Source organism: Lagenorhynchus albirostris, chromosome 2 (genome assembly GCF_949774975.1).
Source record: "Lagenorhynchus albirostris chromosome 2, mLagAlb1.1, whole genome shotgun sequence".
In the NCBI taxonomy this organism is placed as follows: Eukaryota; Metazoa; Chordata; class Mammalia; order Artiodactyla; family Delphinidae; genus Lagenorhynchus; species Lagenorhynchus albirostris.
In genome coordinates this window covers 148,641,248-148,663,517 of record NC_083096.1, presented here as the reverse complement: position 1 = coordinate 148,663,517, position 22,270 = coordinate 148,641,248, and the positions used below count along the sequence as shown (strand labels likewise).

At 36.9% G+C, this 22,270-nt stretch overlaps 1 protein-coding gene across 5 annotated transcripts in view; it reads right to left on the bottom strand.

Annotated features, from left to right (window-relative positions):
- The window catches only part of IPP (intracisternal A particle-promoted polypeptide), a 40,431-nt gene that overhangs the window by 10,675 nt on the left and 7,486 nt on the right, over window positions 1-22,270 (bottom strand). For 3 of the 5 annotated variants that reach the window (XM_060140166.1, XM_060140171.1, XM_060140167.1), the window contains 6 exons: window positions 18,522-18,953; window positions 12,608-12,763; window positions 10,894-11,061; window positions 7,387-7,524; window positions 6,082-6,204; window positions 3,849-4,069 (listed from right to left, as the gene is read on the bottom strand). In XM_060140166.1, coding sequence (XP_059996149.1) covers window positions 3,849-4,069; window positions 6,082-6,204; window positions 7,387-7,524; window positions 10,894-11,061; window positions 12,608-12,763; window positions 18,522-18,953 — 1,238 coding nt within the window. The remainder of the gene's footprint in view (window positions 1-3,848; window positions 4,070-6,081; window positions 6,205-7,386; window positions 7,525-10,893; window positions 11,062-12,607; window positions 12,764-18,521; window positions 18,954-22,270) is intronic. The other 2 variants (XM_060140168.1, XM_060140169.1) reach the window with 2 other exon arrangements.

The window sequence follows — 22,270 nt, the reverse complement described above, 5'->3', positions numbered from 1 at the left end:
TTTTTAAATAAATTTATTTATTTTATTTTTGGCTGCATTGGGTCTTTGTTGCTGCGTGCGGGCTTTCTCTAGTTGCCGCGAGCAGGGCTACTCTTCGTTGTGGTACACGGGCTTCTCATTGTGGTGGCTTCTCGTTGTGGAGCATGGGCTCTAGGCACACGGGCTTTAGTAGTTGTGCGTGGGCTCAGTAGTGGCTTGCGGGCTCTAGAGCACAGGTTCAGTAGTTGTGGTGCACGGGCCTAGCTGCTCCGTGGCATGTGGGATCTTCCCGGACCAGGGCTCGAACCCGTGTCCCCTGCATTGGCAGGCAGATTCTTAACCACTGCACCACCAGGGAAGCCCAATAAATATTTTTTTAAAAAAACTGTCAAAGGAAAAAAAAAAAAGACATTACATACATGGGGAAACAAGGATAAGAATGACTACTGACTTCTCATCAGAAACAATGCAAGAACTAACACAACATTGTAAATCAACTATATTCCCTTAAAAATTATAAAGAAAAAGAAACAATGCAAGAAGATAAGTAAACAACAATGTTAAGTGATGGGGGAAAAAAAGAACAACCTAAAATTCTATACTCAGCAAAATATCTCTCAAAAATGATGGTAGAAAAATAGTTTCAGAAAATGAAAGCTTAGAGAATCATTGCCAGCAGACCAGCACAAAAAGAAATATTAAAGGCAGGCTAAAAGAAAATGATATGAGATAGAAACTTAGTTGTACACAATGACTAGAACTAGAAATGGTAAATATATGCATAATTATGAAATATTTTCTCAGTAAAATTTACTTATATATAATTGACTGCGTAAGCAAATATAACAACAACATATTGTGGGGTCTACTATATATATAGTAGTAAAATGTACAACAATAGCACAAAGGATGGAAGGGAGAAATGTAAGTATGTTTTTGTAAGTTTCTTACATTAAAAGTGAAGTGTAGGACTTCCTGGTGGTGCAGTGGTTAAGAATCCACCTGCCAATTCAGGGGACACGGGTTCAAGCCCTGGTCTGGGAAGATCCCACATGCCGCAGAGCAACTAAGCCTGTGTGCCACAACTACTGAGCCTGAGCTCTAGAGCCCACGAGCCACAACTACTGAGCCCGCGTGCCACAACTACCGAAGCCTGCGCACCTCGAGCCCGTGCTCCGCAACAAGAGAAGCCACCACAATGAGAAGCCCATGCACCGCAACAAAGAGTAGCCCCTGCTCGCTGCAACTAGAGAAAGCCCATGCACAGTAATGAAGACCCAATGCAGCCAAAGAAATAATAATAATAAATACATACATACACAAATAAAAATTCTTTAAAAAAAAAAGTGAAGTGGTAAATCATTAGAGAAATGCAAATCAAAACCACAATGAGGTATCACTCACACCAGTCAGAATGGCCATCATCAAAAAATCTACAAACAATAAATGCTGGAGAGGGTGTGGGGAAAAGGGAACCCTCTTGCACTGTTGGTGTGAAGGTAAATTGATACAGCCACTATGGAGAACAGTATGGACGTTCATTAAAAAACTAAAAATAGAACTACCATACGACCCAGCAATCCCACTACTGGGCATATACCCTGAGAAAACCATAATTCAAAAAGATACATGTACCACAGTGTTCACTGCAGCACTATTTACAATGGCCATGACATGAAAGCAACCTAAATATCCATTGACAGATGAATGGATAAAGAAGATGTGGTACATATATACAATGGAATATTACTCAGCCATAAAAAGGAACAAAACGGAGTCATTTGTAGTGAGGTGGATGGACCTAGAGTCTGTCATACAGAGTGAAGTAACTCAGAAAGAGAAAAATACCGTATGCTAACACATATATATGGAACCTAGAAAAATGGTACTGATGAACCTAGTGGCAGGGCAGGAAAAGAGACGCAGTTGTAGAGAACGGACTTGTGGACACAGGGTGGGAAGGGGAAGCTGGGCCGAATTGAGAGAGTAGCACTGACACATATACACTACCAACTGTAAAATAGATAGTGGGAAGCTGCTGTATAGCACAAGGAGATCAGCTTGGTGCTATGTGATGACCTAGAGGGGTGGGATGGGGAGGGTGGGAGGAAGGCTCAAGAGGGAGGGGATATATGTATACACATAGCTGATTCACTTTGTTGTACAGCAGAAGCTAACACAACACTGTAAAGCAATTATAATCCAATAAAGATGTAAAAAAAAAAAGTGAACTGGTATGATATTATTTGAATGTAGATGTAATGCATTAAAATACCTATTATATATAATGCAAACCCAAAAGCAACCACTAAGAAAAAGAGTGAAGAGATATAGTTAATTGGACAAAAGAAATAAAATGGAATACTAAAACAATAACAATATAAAGACAGAAAAGGGGACTTCTCTGGTTGTCCAGTGGTTAAGACTCTGTGCTTCCACTGCAGGGGGTGTGGTTTCGATCCCTGTTTGGGGAACTAAGATCCCAACATGCCGTGTGGTGTAGCCAAAAAATAAAGACAGAAAAGAGGAAAAAACAAGGATGGATTGTGTAAATAGAAAAACAGCAAAATAAGAGTCTAAAACCCAACTGTATCTATAATTACATTATATATAAATAGTAAAAATTCTAAGGAGCCCATTTGAAAGTCAGAGATTGTCAAATTGTAGGAAAAAACAGACCACAACTATGTATTATCTTACAAGAGATGTAGTTTTTAAAGACGTAAATTTAAAGTAGAAGGAAAGAAAAAGGTATACAATGCAAATACTAATCAAAAGATAGCTTGGCTACCTTAATATCAGATAAAATAGACTTCAGAGCAAAGAATACTGCCAGAGATAAAGAAAAACATTTCATGGCTATAAAAAGATCAATTCATCAAGAAGATATAATAATCAATGTATACACATTTAATAACAGAGATTCAAAATATGTGAAGCAAAACCTGACGGGGATGAAAGGAGAAACAGGCAAATCCATAATTACAGATAGAGATTTCAACACTTCTTCCTTAGTAATTGACAAAACAATTGAACAAATTAGAAAAACTAGGGAAGAGAATTCCCTGGCAGTCCAGTGGTTAGGACTCTGCACTTCCATTGCAGGGTGCATGGTTTCAATCCCTGGTCAGGGAACTAAGATCCCACAAGCCTCACCGTGTGGCCAAAAAAAAAGAGAAAGACTAGAAAAGACCTGAATGCTAACCAACTTGACCTGACTGACATTTATAGAACACTATTCTCAACAACAGCAGAATACAAATTCTTTTCAGGTGCACGTGAAACATTTACCAAGACAGAAATCACATAAAATATGCTCTGTGATCACAGTAGAATTATATTAAACCAATAACATAAAGATATCTAGAGAATCCCCAAATATTTGGAAATTAAATAAAATACTTGTAACGACTCATTGGTCAAAGAAGAAATTACCAGGGAAATTAAAAGCTATTTTGAAGTAAATGCTAACTAAAATACAATATATCAGAATGTGTGGGATGCAGTTAAAGCAGTGCCTGAAAACAATTTAGAGCTTTAAAGATTTATATTCTAGAAAAAGAAAGGTCTAAAAATCAATCATCTGAGTTTCTACTTTAAGAATCTAGAAAAAGAAGAGCAAATTGAACCCGAAACAAATAGAAGAAAGGAAAGAAACAGTAATAGTAACAGAAATCAATGAAATAGAAAATGGACAATCAATAGAAAAAAATCAATGAAACCAAAAGTTGATTCTTTGAAAAGAAAAAAAAAAAGAGGGAAAAAAACCTATAAATAATATCATGAATGAAAGAATACACAGCACTACAGATCATTACAGACATTAAAAGAATAACAGGACACTAAACAATTGAAATCATCCAACCTACCTCTTCAAAGGAATATTTTTCTACAGTGTGAAGAGCATCTTGTGTCTCATTCCACCCTCCAATAGAATAGATGCAGTCATTGAGTGCAGCCACCCCAAGATATGCTCTTCTGGTTCCCATTGGAGGAAGTGGAGACCAACGCTTGGAAAGTGGATCATAAACTTCAAAAGAACGAAGCTCTATTCCTTCATTGCTGATGCCCCCAATCACATAAATTAAACCTGGAAATGGAATATTTTTGCTCAGATGCTATAGAAAATAGGATACAAATAATTATAAAAAGTAATAATTGTGATTTAAGTTTGCTATCTGATATTATACTTAATGTAGGGCTTACAATATTCTTTTAAGAGAGAAAATTGACTTCTGTCTAGTTTATCACAGCTCTCATTTAAGCATGTTACAAAGAATTAGGGGTATGAATTTAAAGTGGCATTGAAAGGCTTCCCTGGTGGTGCAGTGGTTGAGAGTCCTCCTGCCGATGCAGGGGACACGGGTTCGTGCCCCGGTCCGGGAAGATCCCACATGCCACGGAGCGGCTGGGCCCGTGAGCCATGGCCGCTGAGCCTGCATGTCCGGAGCCTGTGCTCCGCAACGGGAGAGGCCACAACAGTGAGAGGCCCACGTACAATAAAGTGGCATTGAATTTTCAAAGAACTTAATGATGCTATAACAAAACAATTTGTCAGACAAGGATTTCTGATCTTATTGTTTGCTTAATGATCTCAAGTTCCAGATCCACTGCTACCACATATAGGTAAAAAAGGATGGGGAGAAGGATTTGTTCCCCCTTAAAAACTGTCATGCACTTAAACTGGGAATGACATGATCCTGTTGGTGACAACCTAACGGTTGCTCAGATGGACAAAATGAATTTAAATTAGAATAGTTTATGGCTAGATTAAGGTATCAGATACTGTACAGTAGACTGTAATTCACAGAGTTCCTTATTAAATTTAACTGAAAATAATGGTTCTGACAATCAACAATTATTTTTTTTGAGTATCTACTGTTGTTCCTAGAGGTCTAAAGTGAGAAGTTATAAGAAATGGCATTTTTAAAAAATTTATTTATTTGGCTGCACAGGGTCTTAGTTGCGGCACACAGGATCTTTTTTGCCGTGTATGGGATCTTTGTTGCGGCATGCGGGATCTTTAGTTTCAGCATGCGGAATCTAGTTCCCTGACCAGGGATCGATCCCATGCCCCCTGCATTGGGAGTGCAGAGTCTTAACACCGGACCACAAGGGAAGTACCAAGGAATGGCATTTTAAGAAACATGAGCTAAATGTTAGTAAACTTGGGTTCTAGCTCCAGCTTTGCTAGTAACCAACTATGAGAAAAGACAACTCACAGCCTCCTGATCTTCAGCTTCCTCATCTAAAAATAAAGGGGTTGAAATAGAGAATCTCCAAGATGCCTCTCTAGCTCTATGATTTTAGATGGGAAGATAAAAATAATAAATAAAAAACAATTAGAGAACACTATAATATTAAACAATAGAACATAGTCTGCACCATGTAATTTGAGTATTTAGCTGCTAGCAGAAATCTGAGAAGGTGCTCAGAAGGCAGAAAGAATTTCAGCTGGGAACAGAGCAGGCTGAATTGTCACATAACAATGGGCAGACTGCTTCCTACTCTACAGGTACATGTAAATCTGTTCTCCATTTCTGGACAGAGAATAAGGTTCTATTTGAGAGTGCTTATTAATTACCTCTCAGTGTATAATAGACAATTACAATTAAAATAACATCTGTATACCACTTTAATATGTAGTACAACATTTTTCAAATCTGTGATAGCATTGTGTGTGTACTGAATCACAATGTATTCTATAAAAAAACACTGAAGAAGCCTATGACACTATGAAGATTGTTTTTGATAATCTCTCCCTACTTAGAAATATATACTAAGGCCTACAAGGGAGAGAAAATAACAATAATGGATGACAGTTCAAATGCTTATTTTGCTAATTAGGTATTTTTGCCCATCTGGAATTGTTAATTCTAGCTTTGTTTATTTTGGGGAAAAAATGATTATTTTGGCAATACAGAAATAAAGATATAAGAGGTTTAAAAATATAGGAGATTAGAAGCAGAATTTCCACACTGTTAGTGTCAATTATTCAAAACTAACAGACATAAAATATACTTTTGTGAAAATAAAGCCTCAAGCTCAAACAGTTTTTTTAAGAAATATATATTCAGGAAAAATATTTTATAAAGCAATTACCTTGCATTTCACAACACCCAAAGTAGTAGCGTGACATAGCCATGTTGCCAACTACTTCCCATTTATTTTCATCGGGATCAAATCGTTCAATGGTGTTCCCTATCTCAGCTCCAACCCAACCACCTGAAACCAAACAGAAAAATATTATTTTTGGAATAAAGGAATTTTATTTATGAAAGACACCTTGGAGGGACCTCCCTGGCGGTCCAGTGGTTAAGAATCTGCCTTCTAATGCAGGGGATGCTGGTTTGATCCCTGGTCGGGGAACTAAGATCCCACATACTGCAGGGCAACTAAGCTCGCGTGCTCTAGAGCCCACGCGCTATAGCTAGAGAGAAGCCTGCTGGAGTAACGGAAGAGCCCATGCACCGCGATGAAAAGATCCCGCATGCCACAGTGAAGGTCCTGCGTGCCGCAACTAAGACCCGATGTAGCCAAATAAATAAATAAATATTTAAAAAGAAAAACACCTTAGAAAACATCTAATCTGACAACTTTATATTATGGATGATTATCCTATGGACCAGAGAGGTTATCTGTCCAAGATCACATGAAAAGTTAGAATTTGATTGTAAGTAGAACTTGGGTCTTTTAACTCTCTGCCTAGGTTTCAAAAGAGATCTTTTTTTTTTTTTTTTTTAATATTTGGCTGTGTTGGGTCTTTGTTGCTGTGCGCTGGCTTTCTCTAGTTGCAGTGAGCAGGGTCTACTCTTCATTGCGGTGCACGGGCTTCTCATTGCAGTGGTTTCTCTTGTTGTGGAGCATGGCCTCTAGGTGCACAGGCTTCAGTAGTTGTGGCACATGGGCTCAGTAGTTGTGGAGCACAGGCTTAGTTGCTCTGCGGCATGTGGGATCTTCCCGGACCAGGGCTTGAACCTGTGTCCCCTGCATTGGCAGGAGGGTTCTTAACCACTGCGCCACCAGGAAAGCCCTCACAAGAGATTTTTTAAAAATAAAACAAAACAAAACCAAAAACTTCAATCTATTGCATAGGAAATATGGTACTTTGCAAAACAACTTTTTGAAACAACGTCTGTGTATTCAGAATGGTTATCCTAACCATGACATTTAACTAGTCAGCTAAAATGCTCCCCTAGACATCTCATCTATATTTTATGTCCATCTCCTTCTAAGAATTCCATACTTGACAATATCTCCCAAGTAATATAATTTTGAGAATAAGAACTTTTAAAGCTAAAAAGACACAAGTTTGTTATGGGAAGGAAGGAAAATTTCTAAAGTAAGCAGAATTTGACTAAGAATTTAAATAATATTAGATATCCTTAAATTGGAGAGTATAATTACCCAAAGCATAGATAGCCCCATAACACACACACACTCCCAAGCCACAGCGGGGGTGATTCATTGAAGCTACAGTTGTCCACTGTTTAGTAACTGGATCATAGCATTCAGTACAGTCAAAAATCATTGAATCCTTTTCACCTGAGTTAAATAAAAGAGACACATATGAGAAGATTTAGTAATACTAATAGCCTAGAACCACAATACAATATTCAGCAGCATTCTGTGTTGTCAGAAATTCAATTATTATGTCTGATTTTATACTATTCTTTAAAATTTATTTGCCCACCAAGTGTTATTTTGAATCCATAGCACTGTCATTTATTAAAGCCCACTTAATGAAAGCAAAGTGGGCTATTATCTATTTCTAATTCTACCACCCAAACAATCTATGTAATTTTTGAGGATACAATTTGCATTTTAACACTTCTATATTTTCATAGTTTAGATAGCTGGCTCTGCTACAATTTGAGTTTTAATGCAATGCTTATCTAGCAACAAATAGAAAATGAAAAAAACATTTTTAAATACCACTTAAAATAGAATTTAAAAATATACTATACCTAGGAGTAAATCTAATCAAAGATTTATAAGAACTTTATAGATATAATTTATAAATTTTATTTAGATAAAGTTTTAAATTAAGGAATATCTAAATAAATGAAGAGATGTATCATGTTGATGAGTTACAAGTGTCAATGTAAAGATGATTATTCCCAAAATGATTTATAGATTTAATGAAATCCCAGTTTTTAAAAAACACTTTCTTTCTTTTTTATTGTATTTAAATACACATAACATAAAATGTACCATGTAAACCATTTTTAAGAATGCAGTTCAGAAAAAAAAAATACAGTTCAGTGATGTTAAACACATTCATATTGTTGTACAGCCATCACAACCATCCATTCCCATAATCCTTTTCATCTTGTAAAACTGAAACTCTATACCCATTAAACAATAATTCCCCATTCTCTCCTTTGCCAGCCCCTGGCAACGACCATTATACTTTCTGTCTTTTTGGTTTTGACTACTCCAAGTATCTCATATAAGTGGAATCATACATTATTATTTTTAAAAACAGATTTGATAAACTAATTCTAACTTTTATATGGAAGTATGAAAGACCTAGAATAGCCAAGCACTCCCAAAAAGAATAATAAGGAAAGAGAAAATGCCCTATTAAATAAGCCTATCAGACTTAAAATAGAGCTTTAATAATTAAGATAGGAATAAACAGAGAGACCAGTAGGAAAGAAAGGAAATTCTAGAAACAGATCCACACATATATGATTACTTGGTATATGACATAGTTTGCATGACAGAGCAGTGGGGAAACAAAAACACTGGGAATTGGTTATATATATATGGAGAAAAATGAAACTGGTTCCTTACTAATACTATCCGTAAAAATTCAATTACAGGTGAATTACAGACATAAATGTAAATGGAAAAACTATAAAATTTTAGAAAACAATAAAGGTATATATCCTCATGACTTTCCAGTAGACAAAGGATTTCTTTAAAATGATATAAGAAACACTAACCATAAAGAGAAAAAAATAATAGAGTTGGCTACATTAAAATTAAAAACATTCATTTATCAAAAGATACCATAAAAAGAGTAAAAGATGAAGCAGAGGAGTAGGAAAATATATTTGCAGCACATATAATCTTATGAGGGCCTAGAATCCTGATGTATACAAAACTCTTACTGTGCAGAAAAGAGTCACCATAAGGCCTAAAACTGCCTATGGTTAGAAAGGCTTGCTCACAAGGTTGACCCTTACCTGGAGTCTGGGAACATGGCTAGTAAAAAGTTCCCTACACTCACATAAACTTTTCCCTAAATGATAACAGTGGCTTTTTGCAGTGGTGAAAATGTTCTGGAATTAGTGGTGATGGTTGCACAATTTTGTGAATATACTAAAAACCACTGAACTGTACACTTCAACGGTGAATTTTATGATATGTGAATTATATCTTAATTTTTACATATAATACTTAGAATATTAACCCAGATATGAATGTATCTAAAAGGAAATAAACTATTGACTGTGATTATCTCTGGGTGGTATGATTATAGTATGGGTGATTTTTATTTTCTTTTTCATATGCTTCAGGTTTACCAAATTTTCTACAGCAAATCTGAATTACTTAGGTAAAAAACATTTATTTAAAAATTATATATTAAGTAATATGTTAAGATAGTAATGTTTATAGTATTAATAATGGCTAGTAAAGTCATAGCAGTTTTTTTTTGTTTGTTTTTTGCTGTACGCGGGCCTCTCCCGTTGCGGAGCACAGGCTCCGGACGCGCAGGCTCAGCGGCCATGGCTCCCGGGCCCAGCCACTCCGCGGCATGTGGGATCTTCCCGGACCAGGGCACGAACCCGCGTCCCCTGCATCGGCAGGCGGACTCTCAACCACTGCGCCACCAGGGAAGCCCAGTCATAGCAGTTTTGACGGGCTCCCATTTGTACTTCTGTGGTATCAGGAAAGGGGATACATATATATGCAAGTGTCGCAAAGGACACTGTGACCCTAGGTTAAATTGGAGAGAGTTCACGCAATGCAACTGCCGAAATGTATATAAAAAGAACTATTAGACTTCTAGCCAAAGATTATATAGAGTTATAGTCTTTATACTGACAGATGGTTATTGCTCAAAACTCTAATTTCTTTGTTAGGATTTTCAGATGCACCATGACATTTATTGATTTAATAAACAGTTTTTGAGTGATGATTATGTTCCCTCCAAAAGATAAAAATCAAATATTCCCTACATCTCTCTCATTTTAAACTGACGGTATCATAGTTGGAAAGCAATAATATGATTTTAGATTTACAGCTTTCAGTATTTTAGAATGACCCATAGAAATAAAGCAAAAAAACTGGCTGTAAAGGTTAGAGATGATCTACCTAGGCTGGTTGCTATAAAGACAAATTATTCAGAAGTAAATATTTATATCAAAGCTGTTAGTATTTATTTCTCTTTAGATCCCTCTCTAATAATTATTTCTCTCCCAAATTCAAATCCCCTTTTAATTTTATTCATTAATCATTTTAGAATTTATAGTAATAGTTTCAGAAAACACAGTGATTTTAATCAAGAAATATATCCCAATGTCTAGCTGACATGGTTTTTATACATCCCACTGCCCAGATACTTGGTTAATTTAAAATGATTCATAATGCAGCTCTCAGAATTAAAAAAATTTTTATCACAAATGTTGATCTAAATTTTGGCACCACATTTTCATAAACAACTTTTCATTAAAACCAAACCTAAGTATTTGCCTTGTAATAAATTACCGTGTCCCTCTGGTATAAAATATTCAATATCTTATGTTTCCTTTTTCTTTCATTCATTTATTCAATAAATATTTATTAAGCACAACTGTATCTGCATACACCCCATAGTATCTAGCAATATATATAAGGCATATAAGAATGCAGTCAACTTAGAGCTAGAGACTAATAAGGGAAATAAGACATTTTCATTATTACCTCCAATTGCGTAGACCATCCCTCCCAGAACTGCTACTCCCAGTCCACATCGAGCCTGATGAAGTGAAGACACAGTGGTCCAGTACTGGCTAAAGGTGTCAAAACGTTCTACACAGCTGAGGGCTCTACTATCACTCCAACGACCCCCCTGCAACCGAGTATATCCACCTGAATAAAGAAAGGAAAGGAGGTACACAGCAAATCCCTTACTGCTAAATATGGAAATGGTAGTAACAAGAAAAATCTAGCCCTCTATGTCTAGACATTCAATATAACTACTGCATAGTAAGTAATAAGTGCTTTAGAGTCTGCCATATATACATCTATTATTCTTAAATGTGCCAGGTCCTGAAAGATTATGGCTTAAAATGCAATGAGGTCAACCACAATGTTCTACCACCTGGTCTTGGTTATAATCAAATGTTAGATGAAACATAAATCTAGGAACTGGTTATCTAGTTAGGAAGTTTCATTGTGACTTCTATTAATGTCTTTTTCAGTTAAATATAGTGAGTTGGGGCTTCCCTGGTGGTGCAGTGGTTCAGAATCCACCTGCCAATGCAGGGGACACGGGTTCGAGCCCTGTCCCGGGAAGATCCCACGTGCCACAGAGCAACTAAGCCCGTGCACCACAACTACTGAGCCTGAGCTCTAGAGCCCACAAGCCACAACTACTGAGCCTACATGCCACAACTACTGAAGCCCATGCGCCTAGAGACCGGGCTCTGCAATAGGAGAAGCCATGACAATGAGAAGCCTGCGCACTGCAACGAAGAGTAGCTCCCACTCACCGCAACTAAAGAAAGCCCACGCACAGCAACGAAGACCCAACACAGCCAAAAAGTAAATTAATTAATTAATAATAAAAAAATAGTGAGTTGAAATCCTTCTTTGACTGCACATCCCATCATTAAAAAAGTTTAGCCAGCACTCAAAAATTACACATTTATATATTATAGTATATATAAAATTATACGATGACATACATACTAAAAATTATACTATACATAAAGTTTTTATATATAATAAATTATATTATGTATATAAATCTGGACAATCTGTTGACATATATATCAAATATTGATAAGGTTTAATGCTATTTAAAAAAAAAAATGGAGGGAATTCTCTGGCGACCAGTGGTTCCGACTCGGCACTTTCACTGCTGTGGCCTGGGTTCAAACCCTGGTTGGGGAACTAAGATCTCGCAAGCTGCGCAGGGTGGCCAATAAACTACACAACACTACACTACACTACACTACAATAAAATAAAATAAAAATGGAAAGGTTCATACGATATTCCTATGGGTTATCCTGCATATCCACACTTTGGAGACCACTAGTTCCTATCATCCCTAATGACCATCTAAGACGCTGTGAATAGTTAAAATGTGTGAGATTTATTTTCCTATTTCTCACAAGAATTCAAATATTTAATTTTTAAAGCAGTATATCTTAGGCAGTTATTTGATAATAATTGGGTATATAAGAACCCAAAGATTTAAATCACAGAATAACAGATGTCAAATAAATAGCTATTTATTCTTAGATGTGTCCACTGTACTATATAAATACAATTTCTAAATCTGTAGCCTGTATGTGAAATTAAGTATGCCTATCTGACATACCTGCACACTCTGACATGTATGATAACAACAAAAACTTAAAAGGTTTTTATCCTGAAAATAATTTCTATTACTTTTTAAAAGGTTCTCACCTACTGCATACAGGTACTTTCTTGCTTTCTTCCGAGGTCGAACCTTAGATGTCTGCAGAAAACTAGAAAATTTGTTCTCTTTGGGAGATTTGCACACCTCACAGTACTCTTTCAAAAGTGTTTGCAATGCAACACGAAGATTAAAATCGGATATTCCTAAAGCAATGTTGAAAAAGATAATGTTTTAATCAATTTCTAAATAATATTGAAAAGACATGTTTCCATGAAAATAAAATACATTTAACAATCAAAAAATGAAAACTCATCATCAAACAATGGAGTATGTTTCCAACAATACCAAGTATCATTTTTCTCACTGCTACTAAAGAATATATACTTTCCTTAAATCAAAGGTTGTTTTAAAAAACATGCTTCATTAGATCCAATTTGAAAACACATGTATGAGGATCTCTAAACAAAGATGCCAAGTAAAACAGGAGCCCAATTATCTAACAAAATGAAAAAATAAAATTGCCCAAAATTCTATATTTAACAACCTGCTAACAAAAGGATATGAAATTATGTCATACACTTTGAAGATGATAGTCAAAGCAAGAAACAGAAGATTCTGGTCGGATGAGGTCCATTTCCTAAAAAGACTTTGAGCATGATTGGGTAGGTTATTCTGCTCAAGGGTGCTTAGCTGAAAAGATGAATTGGGAATGAAAGCCAACCTGTGTCCCACTTGGCAAGCTATAAGAACTGGCCTCCGTGAAAGGGCACTATCTTCTAATTTGCACAAAAGCACCACATATGCCAGTAAGGAACTGTCTCTAAGCCTTGTCTGTATGTCCAAAAAACAATATTGAGGAGAAAAGGTCAACTAACAAAATATTGAGAAGTCTCACTAGTAACGTAAGAATTTGGAGAAAGGGCAAATAGCAGATAAAAAGCAGAACTGAGAAGTCAAAGAACAAAACCATTAAAAGAAAAATCCTTTACAGGCCCATCGGTAAAGACAGGGAGGATCACCAGGGTTTGCCATTTAACAGAGCTCAGTGGTAGCCAAAATCCACAGTAGTGAGACACATCCTTGGCTGGGATAAGTCGGTCTTGAAAACAGATCAATACAGTAGTAGGATCTTACAAGAGAGACCTCAGAGCCCAGGCCCCCAAGCAAGGACCTCAGCCTTAGCAGATCTCTATTCTTTCACTACCTTATGCCTCAGGCTAGAAAGAAGTGGTGAGAACACAACACAGAGCCCTCAAATTTTACATGGGAGAAACAAAGTAGTTACACTAAGGTAGAAAGGGTGTCAAAGAGAATTATCAGAGCAAGCAGGTTTGAACAGAGTTGCCCAAGTTAAGAATGAGCAATATATCATGAAAAAGCAATACAGCTATGTAAATATACCCCAGGAAAAAGAAGAGAAAGAGACTGAAGAATTCAGTCTGGAAGAAAACATTAGCCACACACAGAAACAGACTCCCCATACACAGGATAGAATTATTTAAGAATACAGATCCTATATAAAAAAAAGAACTCAAAGGCAAAATGAGACGCATCGTGAGCTTCCCTGGTGGCGCAGTGGTTAAGAATCGCTTGCCAATGTAGGGGACACGGGTTCGAGGCCTGGTTCGGGAATATCCCACATGCCGCAGAGCAACAAAGCCCGTGCACCACAACTACTGAGCCTGCACTCTAGAGCCTGCAAGCTACAACTACTGAGCCCCCGTGCCACAACTACTGAAGCCCGAGTGCCTAGAGCCCGTGCTCCACAACAAGAGAAGCCACCGCAATGAGAAGTCCATGCACCACAACAAAGAGCAGCCCCCGCTCGCCACAACTAGAGAAAGCCCATGTGCAGCAACAAAGACCCAATGCAGCCAAAAATTTAAAAATAATAAAATAAAATGAGACGCATTGCTGAGGAAACAAAGTGAGAACTGAAATGACAGTAGTGCAGAGTTAATAAATTGGAAACAAGAAACTCATCAGAAAAAAATCAAATTAGCGATTTGGAGTAAAGACTTGACAAAACTGTGAATATAGAGCAAAAGACAAAATATTTTAACATTAGAAGATGATAAATATGAAAGACAAAAAAGTTCCAGTGAAAGGATGAAGACTACCAAATGAAACATTAAAAGTGTTCAGGAATTTCATACAGGAAAAATTTCCCAAAATGAAATTAAAATTGAACCTTTAAAAGGAAAGGGCGGGGACGTCCCTGTCAGTCCAGTGGTTGGGACTCCACTGTGTGGGGGCGTGGCTTTGATCCCTGGTTGGGGAGCTAGGATCCCGTAAGCCACAAGGCTCAGCCAAAAAAAAAAAAGGAAAGGGTATTTGATATAGTCTAAGGAAAAATGTCAAACTTCAACACAAATCAAGAATGATGGGGATTCCCTGGTGGCGCAGTAGTTGAGAGTCCGCTTGTCGATGTAGGGGACACGGGTTCGTGCCCCGGTCTGGGAAGATCCCACATGCTGCGGAGCGGCTGGGCCCGTTAGCCATGGCCGCTGAGCCTGCGCGTCCGGAGCCTGTGTTCCGCAACGGGAAAGGCCACATCAGTGAGAGGCCCGCGTAACGCAAAAAAAGATAATTCTTTAGGCATCCAAGCAGAAACAGCAAGTCATAAAAAAAAAAAAAAAGAAAACCATGCCTTACAAACTTGGGGTGGGCTGGGGGAATCATCATAAATTAAGAATATTATGCCCACCCAAATTTCTGTTAAATTAAAAAGCAACAGGCAGAACTTCTCAGATGTGAGGAAAAAAAAATCAGGAAATAAGTTATCATGAGCCTTCCTTGAAAAAAAAACTTAGTGATGAAATCCAACCGACCAAATGATGAATCGAAAAAGAAAGCTCAGGGCTTCCCTGGTGGCGCAGTGGTTGGCAGTCCACCTGCCGATGCAGGGGACACGGGTTCGTGCCCTGGTCCGGGAAGATCCCACATGCCGCGGAGCGGCTGGGCCCGTGAGCCATGGCCGCTGAGCCTGCGCGTCCGGAGCCTATTGGGAGAGGCCACAACAGTGAGAGGCCCGCGTACTGCAAAAAAAAAAAAAAAAAAAAAGAAAGCTCAGGGAATTCCTTGGCGGTCCAGTGGTTAGGACTCGGTGCTTTCACTGCTGTGGCCTGGGTTCAATCCCTGGTCGAGGAACTAAGATCCCACAAGCCCTGCTGCGCTGCCAAAAAAAAAAAAAAAAAAAGGTCAGGACTAAAAAGACTATCGTTAAGAAACTGGTAGAGAGCATTAAATCCACTTAAATACAGAGCAAAAGCACAGAGCTAGGGGAATCATGATTGAAAAAATTCTATGTAAAGGCTGTGTAAACCTTGAGGGGGGTAGGGAGAAAAATAACAATGCTAATTACCTCATTTTTCTTAGCAGAGAGTCTAAACTTTAAAATTGAAACACAAAATGAAACTATGGTTTCACCTTTTAATGATTTTCATCTTTTGTTTTTAACTCTACAAAAACTTTTTAGAATGAATATTTTTGGGATAAAGAAACATTTATCTGAAATTAGTTATTACTTTAGTTTCTTCTTTGTTGATTTTTAGTGAGATTTAAATACATTTTTGTAGTATAAATAGTATGATAGAATGATTCTTATTCTTATAAATTTTTTTTTCTATCCATCCATGCAACCATACACCCACCTATCATCCATCCTCCTATACAGAGACATCTAGAATGATGTTTAATGAATGTTAATTATAACTGGCTATTTCTGGGTGATGGACTTGGGTGATTTGTTGTTTTTTTATTACCTAAACTTTTTATAAGAGTATGTACCATTTTTGAAAAGTAAAATCATTCTCTAAAATGCAAGAAAAATATATGTTATCATATACTAATAATATTAAATTGCCTGAATTATTCCTGTGGTAAATACAAAAAATATACACCAGGGGGAAAATCTACACATTTCACATAACATAATTTAACCATTTCAATTAAGTCTCTTGCTCCTTCACTGAATTTTGTGGTAGACTCTCATTATTTTTCTGTATAAATTGTCCATCTTTTCTCCAATATGATCAAAGAGATAAAGCTTCAAAAATAGTGAAACATATTAAGGTTAACTTTAAAAAAAATCCTCCATTTATTTCTCCCTTGCCTCCCTGCAGTTTTACTCCAGTAATATATCTTTAGGTGATAACTATTGGGCAGTGCAAGTCTTAAACACTGTATTACAACACTAAAAAGCTGTAGGAAGACATGTCCCAATTCTAGGGAACTTTCCATTGCTCCTAGCAGAGGAACTTTCCTTTAGCACTCTGTATCTGCAGCACTTCGGAAAAGCCAACTCAACCATGAAAGCCTTTGTTCCACTCCTAAATTCTCACATGATACATGCAAAAATGTGTCTGGATAATTTCTCTCTTCTTGTTTTACCATTTAAATACAGTCAGTCTTCATTTTTTGTGGATTCCTTACTTGTGACTACATCTACTCACTAAAATGGATTTGTAATCCAAATCAACATTCACAGCACTTTCCTCGTAGTTCACAGACATGCCACAGAGTGGCAAAAAATTTGAATCATCTAATATGCATGTTCCCAGGTGAGACTGAAAGAGGTGACATTCTGCCTTCTTGCTTCAGCTCTCACTATAAACAAGTGTCCTCTTCACACTCTAGTTAGTGTCATGGTTTTCACATTTGTGTGTTTTTTGCTGGTTTTTTCACTGTTTAAAATAGCCCCCAAGCATACTGCTAAAGTGCTGTCTAGTGTTTGTAAGTGCAAGAAGGCTGTGATGTGCCTTACAGAGATAATGGATCAACAACATATAATATTAAATGAGGTAGTTCTGACAGACACACACATAAAACAAAGTTATGTATTGATCAGCTGACAAAAATGTTGTAACCAAAGGCTTGTAAGAACTTACCCTGTATTTCCCTAGGAACAATGGCTCTATATTTGCCAATTCAGTGTTCTTGGCAAATTTATAGAGGATAACTACCGTGAATAATGAGAACTGAATATATATGAATAATGAGAATTAACTGCATATACATTAATACAAGATATCACTCAGAAAAACCTACAAAATTCTGTTAACACTGTTAAGAATGGGAAAAAACTAAAAATCCACATTAAATATAATTCCTTCACAGAATTACAACTTTAATGCTAATACTGTATTTAATTCATAATAAAATATTTGTAATTCAATCACATCCTAAATCTTCAGTGCATGACAAGAGTAAAACCTTCAAATCTTGAAACCAGGTCCAAAGTAGTTTTTAAAAGTAAATTTAGTTATAATTTTTCCAATATAAAGATAAAATTTATTTTATACTATGGTGAAAAGTATTTTCAAAGTTTAGAACCTAAATATATTCAAAGGCTACACAGAAGCTATATTATATCAATATACAATTCATTTTATAATGAGAGGAGTTACAATATTTATTGAGTTTTGGTTTTGTGTTTAGCATATATGTTTTCCTCAAATGCTGGGTTTTGGTGAATTTTTCAGTGGCAAGAAGAAATCTTACACTAAAATAATTAGTACTGCCAAAAATAGCACTAGTATTTTAACTCTGTCAGTAATTTTATCTCCCTTGGTACTTAATCTCAAGAAAGTATTTAAAGATTTGATTAAAATAATGGGTAGAAATACTGAAGTACTGGGACTTCCCTGAAGGTGCAGTGGTTAAGAGTCCACGCTCAATGCAGGGAGGGCAGGTTTGATCCCTGGTTGGGGAACTAAGATCCCACATGATGCGTGGCGTGGCCAAAAACTTAAAAAAAAAAAAGAAAGAAAGAAAGAAAAAAAAGAAATACTGAAATACTACTATCTACCCACAAAACACAGAAGTTGTATCTTGCATATAATAATCATTCAATAAATGTCTGCTTATTGAACTGAAAAATTAAAACACTATCACGTTTCAAACAGAGGAAAGGTCACTGGATAATTAACTGACTAACTTAACATGAAACAAAAAAATTACCTTCTATATACTTTAAAAGCCTCTGAGGAGGTAATAAAGGGAATCGAATTGGGTCTAGCACTTCCACCACATGTTTTCTTCTCTTTCCGAGATCTTTCAGAATCCACTGCATTGCAGCTAAGAAGACCTGGTATTCATCCTCGATGCTAAGCTCTTCACTTCGCAAAATTTTGATCAGCTGATCTTTTGTAAGTGCCAGGAACTCTTCCCCACTATGAACCTCCAAGAAATGGACATGAATGTAGTTTTCTGTAAATTCCAAAAGATCATGGCAGGCAATCTGCTCAGAGAACTGAAAGATCCCAATGCAGTTCAGTGGATCAATTTGTCCTTTCAGAAATTCACAGCAAAGATTAACAACTTCAGTCAACTGTAGCATGTCTGCTGCAACAATCAGCTCTTGGACATTATTCACTCCTATGTTCACTATACCTAGGGAAGTAAGGAGACAAAATAACCAATAAAATAAAATAAACATTTGACTTATATTCAAAGACCATTATATTCAATACTTGATTCCACTGATAGCTTAGGCTTTGCCGGGTAGATACTAAGTATAAAGGCAACAAAGAACTTGTAGAAAGGTGCAGAACTTAAATGATAATGGTACCCCACATTCATGTAACACTTAACAATGAACCAGGCACAGCATTAATTGCTTTATACATTCACTTAACCCTCGCTACAACCCCATATAATAGGGTTTTCCCCCTTATTATTATTTTTTTTAATTAATTAATTATTTATTTTTGGCTGCACTGGGTCTTCGATGCTGTGCGCGGGCTTTCTAGTTGTACTGAGCAGGGGCTACTCTCTGTTGCAGTGCGCAGGCTTCTCATTGTGGTGGCTTCTCTTGCTGTGGAGCATGGGATCTAGGCGCACAAGCTTTAGTAGTTGCAGCACGTGGGCTCAGTAGTTGTGGCTCGCAGGCTCTAGAGCACAGGCTCAGTAGTTGTGGTGCACTGGCTTAGTTGCTCCGCGGCATGTGGAATCTTCCCGGACCAGGGCTCGAACCTGTGTCCCCTGCATTGGCAGGCAGATTCTTAACCACTATGCCACCAGGGAAGTCCCCACTTTCATATATGTTTATAATGACTTTGGGAAGATATCAAATACTCAATTATATTTAGAAGGGAAAAAAACCACTGTAATTCTACCTAATAAGGATAAACTCTCCATTCAATCTTATACTTTCCCTTTATCCCTTTAAAACATTCAACTAAACTATGTGTCTAAAGTTTGTATTCCCAAATAGATTTATAAACTCTGTTGGGGCAAGGCTTGTTCTTTCTGTATTCCCAATGCCTAGTACACACTAGGTGCTCAAAAAAATTATTATATATGAATGAATGGCCAAAGACATTATGGTGAGAGGAAGACTATGGCTTGATGAATGCAAACAGGGGTTTTTTGAAAAGTATAGGAAATGGAATCCACCATGGGAATAAATGGTAGTGGCTGCAGAGAAAACTGCGATAAGACTTAATTGAATGAAATGAGAATTCACTACAAATTTGGAGAAGATCAGATCATGGGTTGTGATGGAAGGTAACTGAATGACTGCTACTGGATGAAACCAAGAGTTACTTGAAAGTACTAAAAAGAATGCCCTACAGCTTAATAAGGCTTTACAGATTATTAAAAGCACTTTTACAGCAACAAAAAAACTAATAACCCAATTGAAAAATTGGCAGAAGACCTAAATAGACATTTCTCCAAAGAAGACATACAGATAGCCATCAGGCACATAAAAAGATGCTCAACATTGCTAATTATTAGAGAAATGCAAATCAAAACTACAATGAGGTACCACCTCATACCAGTCTGAATGGCCATCATAAAAAATTCTACAAATAACAAAGGTTGGAGAGAGTGTGGAGGAAAAGGAACCTTCCTACGCTGTTGATGGGAACATAAGTTGGTGCAGCCACTATGGAAAACAGTATGCAGGTTCCTCAAAAAACTAAAAATAGAGCTGCCATATGATCCAGCAATTCCACTCCTGGGCATATATTGGGACAAACCTATAATTCAAAAAGATACAAGTACCCCTTTGTTCATGGCAGCACTATTCACAATAGCCAAGACCTGAAAACAACCTAAATGTCCACTGACAGATGAATGGATAGATATACAATGGAATACTATTCATCATAAAAAAAAAAAAAAGAAACAGTGACTTCCCTGGCAGTCCAGTGGTTAAGACTCTGTGCTTCCACTGCAAGGAGCACGGGTTTGATCCCTGGTCGTGGAACTAATATCCCTCATGCCTTGAGGCCAAAAATAAATAGATAAATAAATAAAAATAAAAAAGAATTTAAAAATTTCATTTGCAGCAACATGAATGGACCTACAGATTATCATACTCAGTCAGAAAGAGAAAGACATACCATATGATATCACTTATGTGTGAAATCTAAAATATGACACAAATGAACTTACCTACAAAACAGAAACAGATTCACAGACATAGAGAACAGATTTGTGGTTGCCAAGGGGGTGGGGGGTAGGGGAGGGATGGGTTGGGAGTTCGGGATTAGCAGATGCAAACTATTATATACAGAATGGAAAAACAAGGTCCTACTGTACAGCACAGGGAACTATCAATATCTGCTGTATGGCAGAAATTAATACAACATTGTAAATCAACTATACTTCAATAAAATTAAAAAATAAAAATAAAACAGTAAGCTACATGTAAGAATGAAATTAGAACATTTCCTAACACCATACCCAAAAATAAACTCAAAATGGATTAAAGACTTAAATGTAAGGCCAGACACTATATAACTCTTAGAGGAAAACATAGGCAGAACACTCTATGACATAAATCACAGCCAAGATCCTTTTTGATCCACCTCCTAAAGAAATGGAAATAAAAACAAAAATAAACAAATGGGACCTAATGAATCTTAAAAGCTTTTGCACAGCAAAGGAAACCCGACACAAGACAAAAAGGCAACCCTCAGAATGGGAGAAAATATTTGCAAGTGAAGCAATTGACAAAGGATTAATCTCCAAAATATACAAGCAGCTCATGGAGCTCAATATCAAAAAAAAAAAACAACCCAATCCAAAAATGGGCGGAAGACCTAAACAGACATTTCTCCAGAGAAGTTATACAGATTGCCAACAAACACATGAAAGGATGCTCAACATCACTAATCATTAGAGAAATGCAAATCAAAACCACAGTGAGGTATCACCTCACACTGGTCAGAATGGCCATCATCAAAAATCTACAAACAATAAATGCTGGAGAGGGTGTGGAGAAAAGGGAACCCTCTTGCACTGTTGGTGGGAATGTAAATTGATACAGCCACTATGGAGAACAGTATGGAGGTTCCTTATAAAACTAAAAACAGAACTACCATATGACCCAGCAATCCCACTACTGGGCATATACCCTGAGAAAACCATAATTCAAAAAGAGATATGTACCACAATGTTCATTGCAGCACTAGTTACAATAGCCAGGACATGGAAGCAACCTAAGTGTCCGTTGACAGATGAATGGATAAAGAAGATGTGGCACATATATACAATGGAATATTACTCAGCCATAAAAAGAAACGAAATTGAGTTATTTGTAGTGAGGTGGATGGACCTAGAGTCTGTCATACAGAGTGAAGTAAGTCAGAAAGAGAACAACAAATACCATATGCTAATACATATATATGGAATCTAAAAAAAAAAAAAAGGTTCTGATGAACCTAGGGGCAGGACAGGAATAAAGATGCAGATGTAGA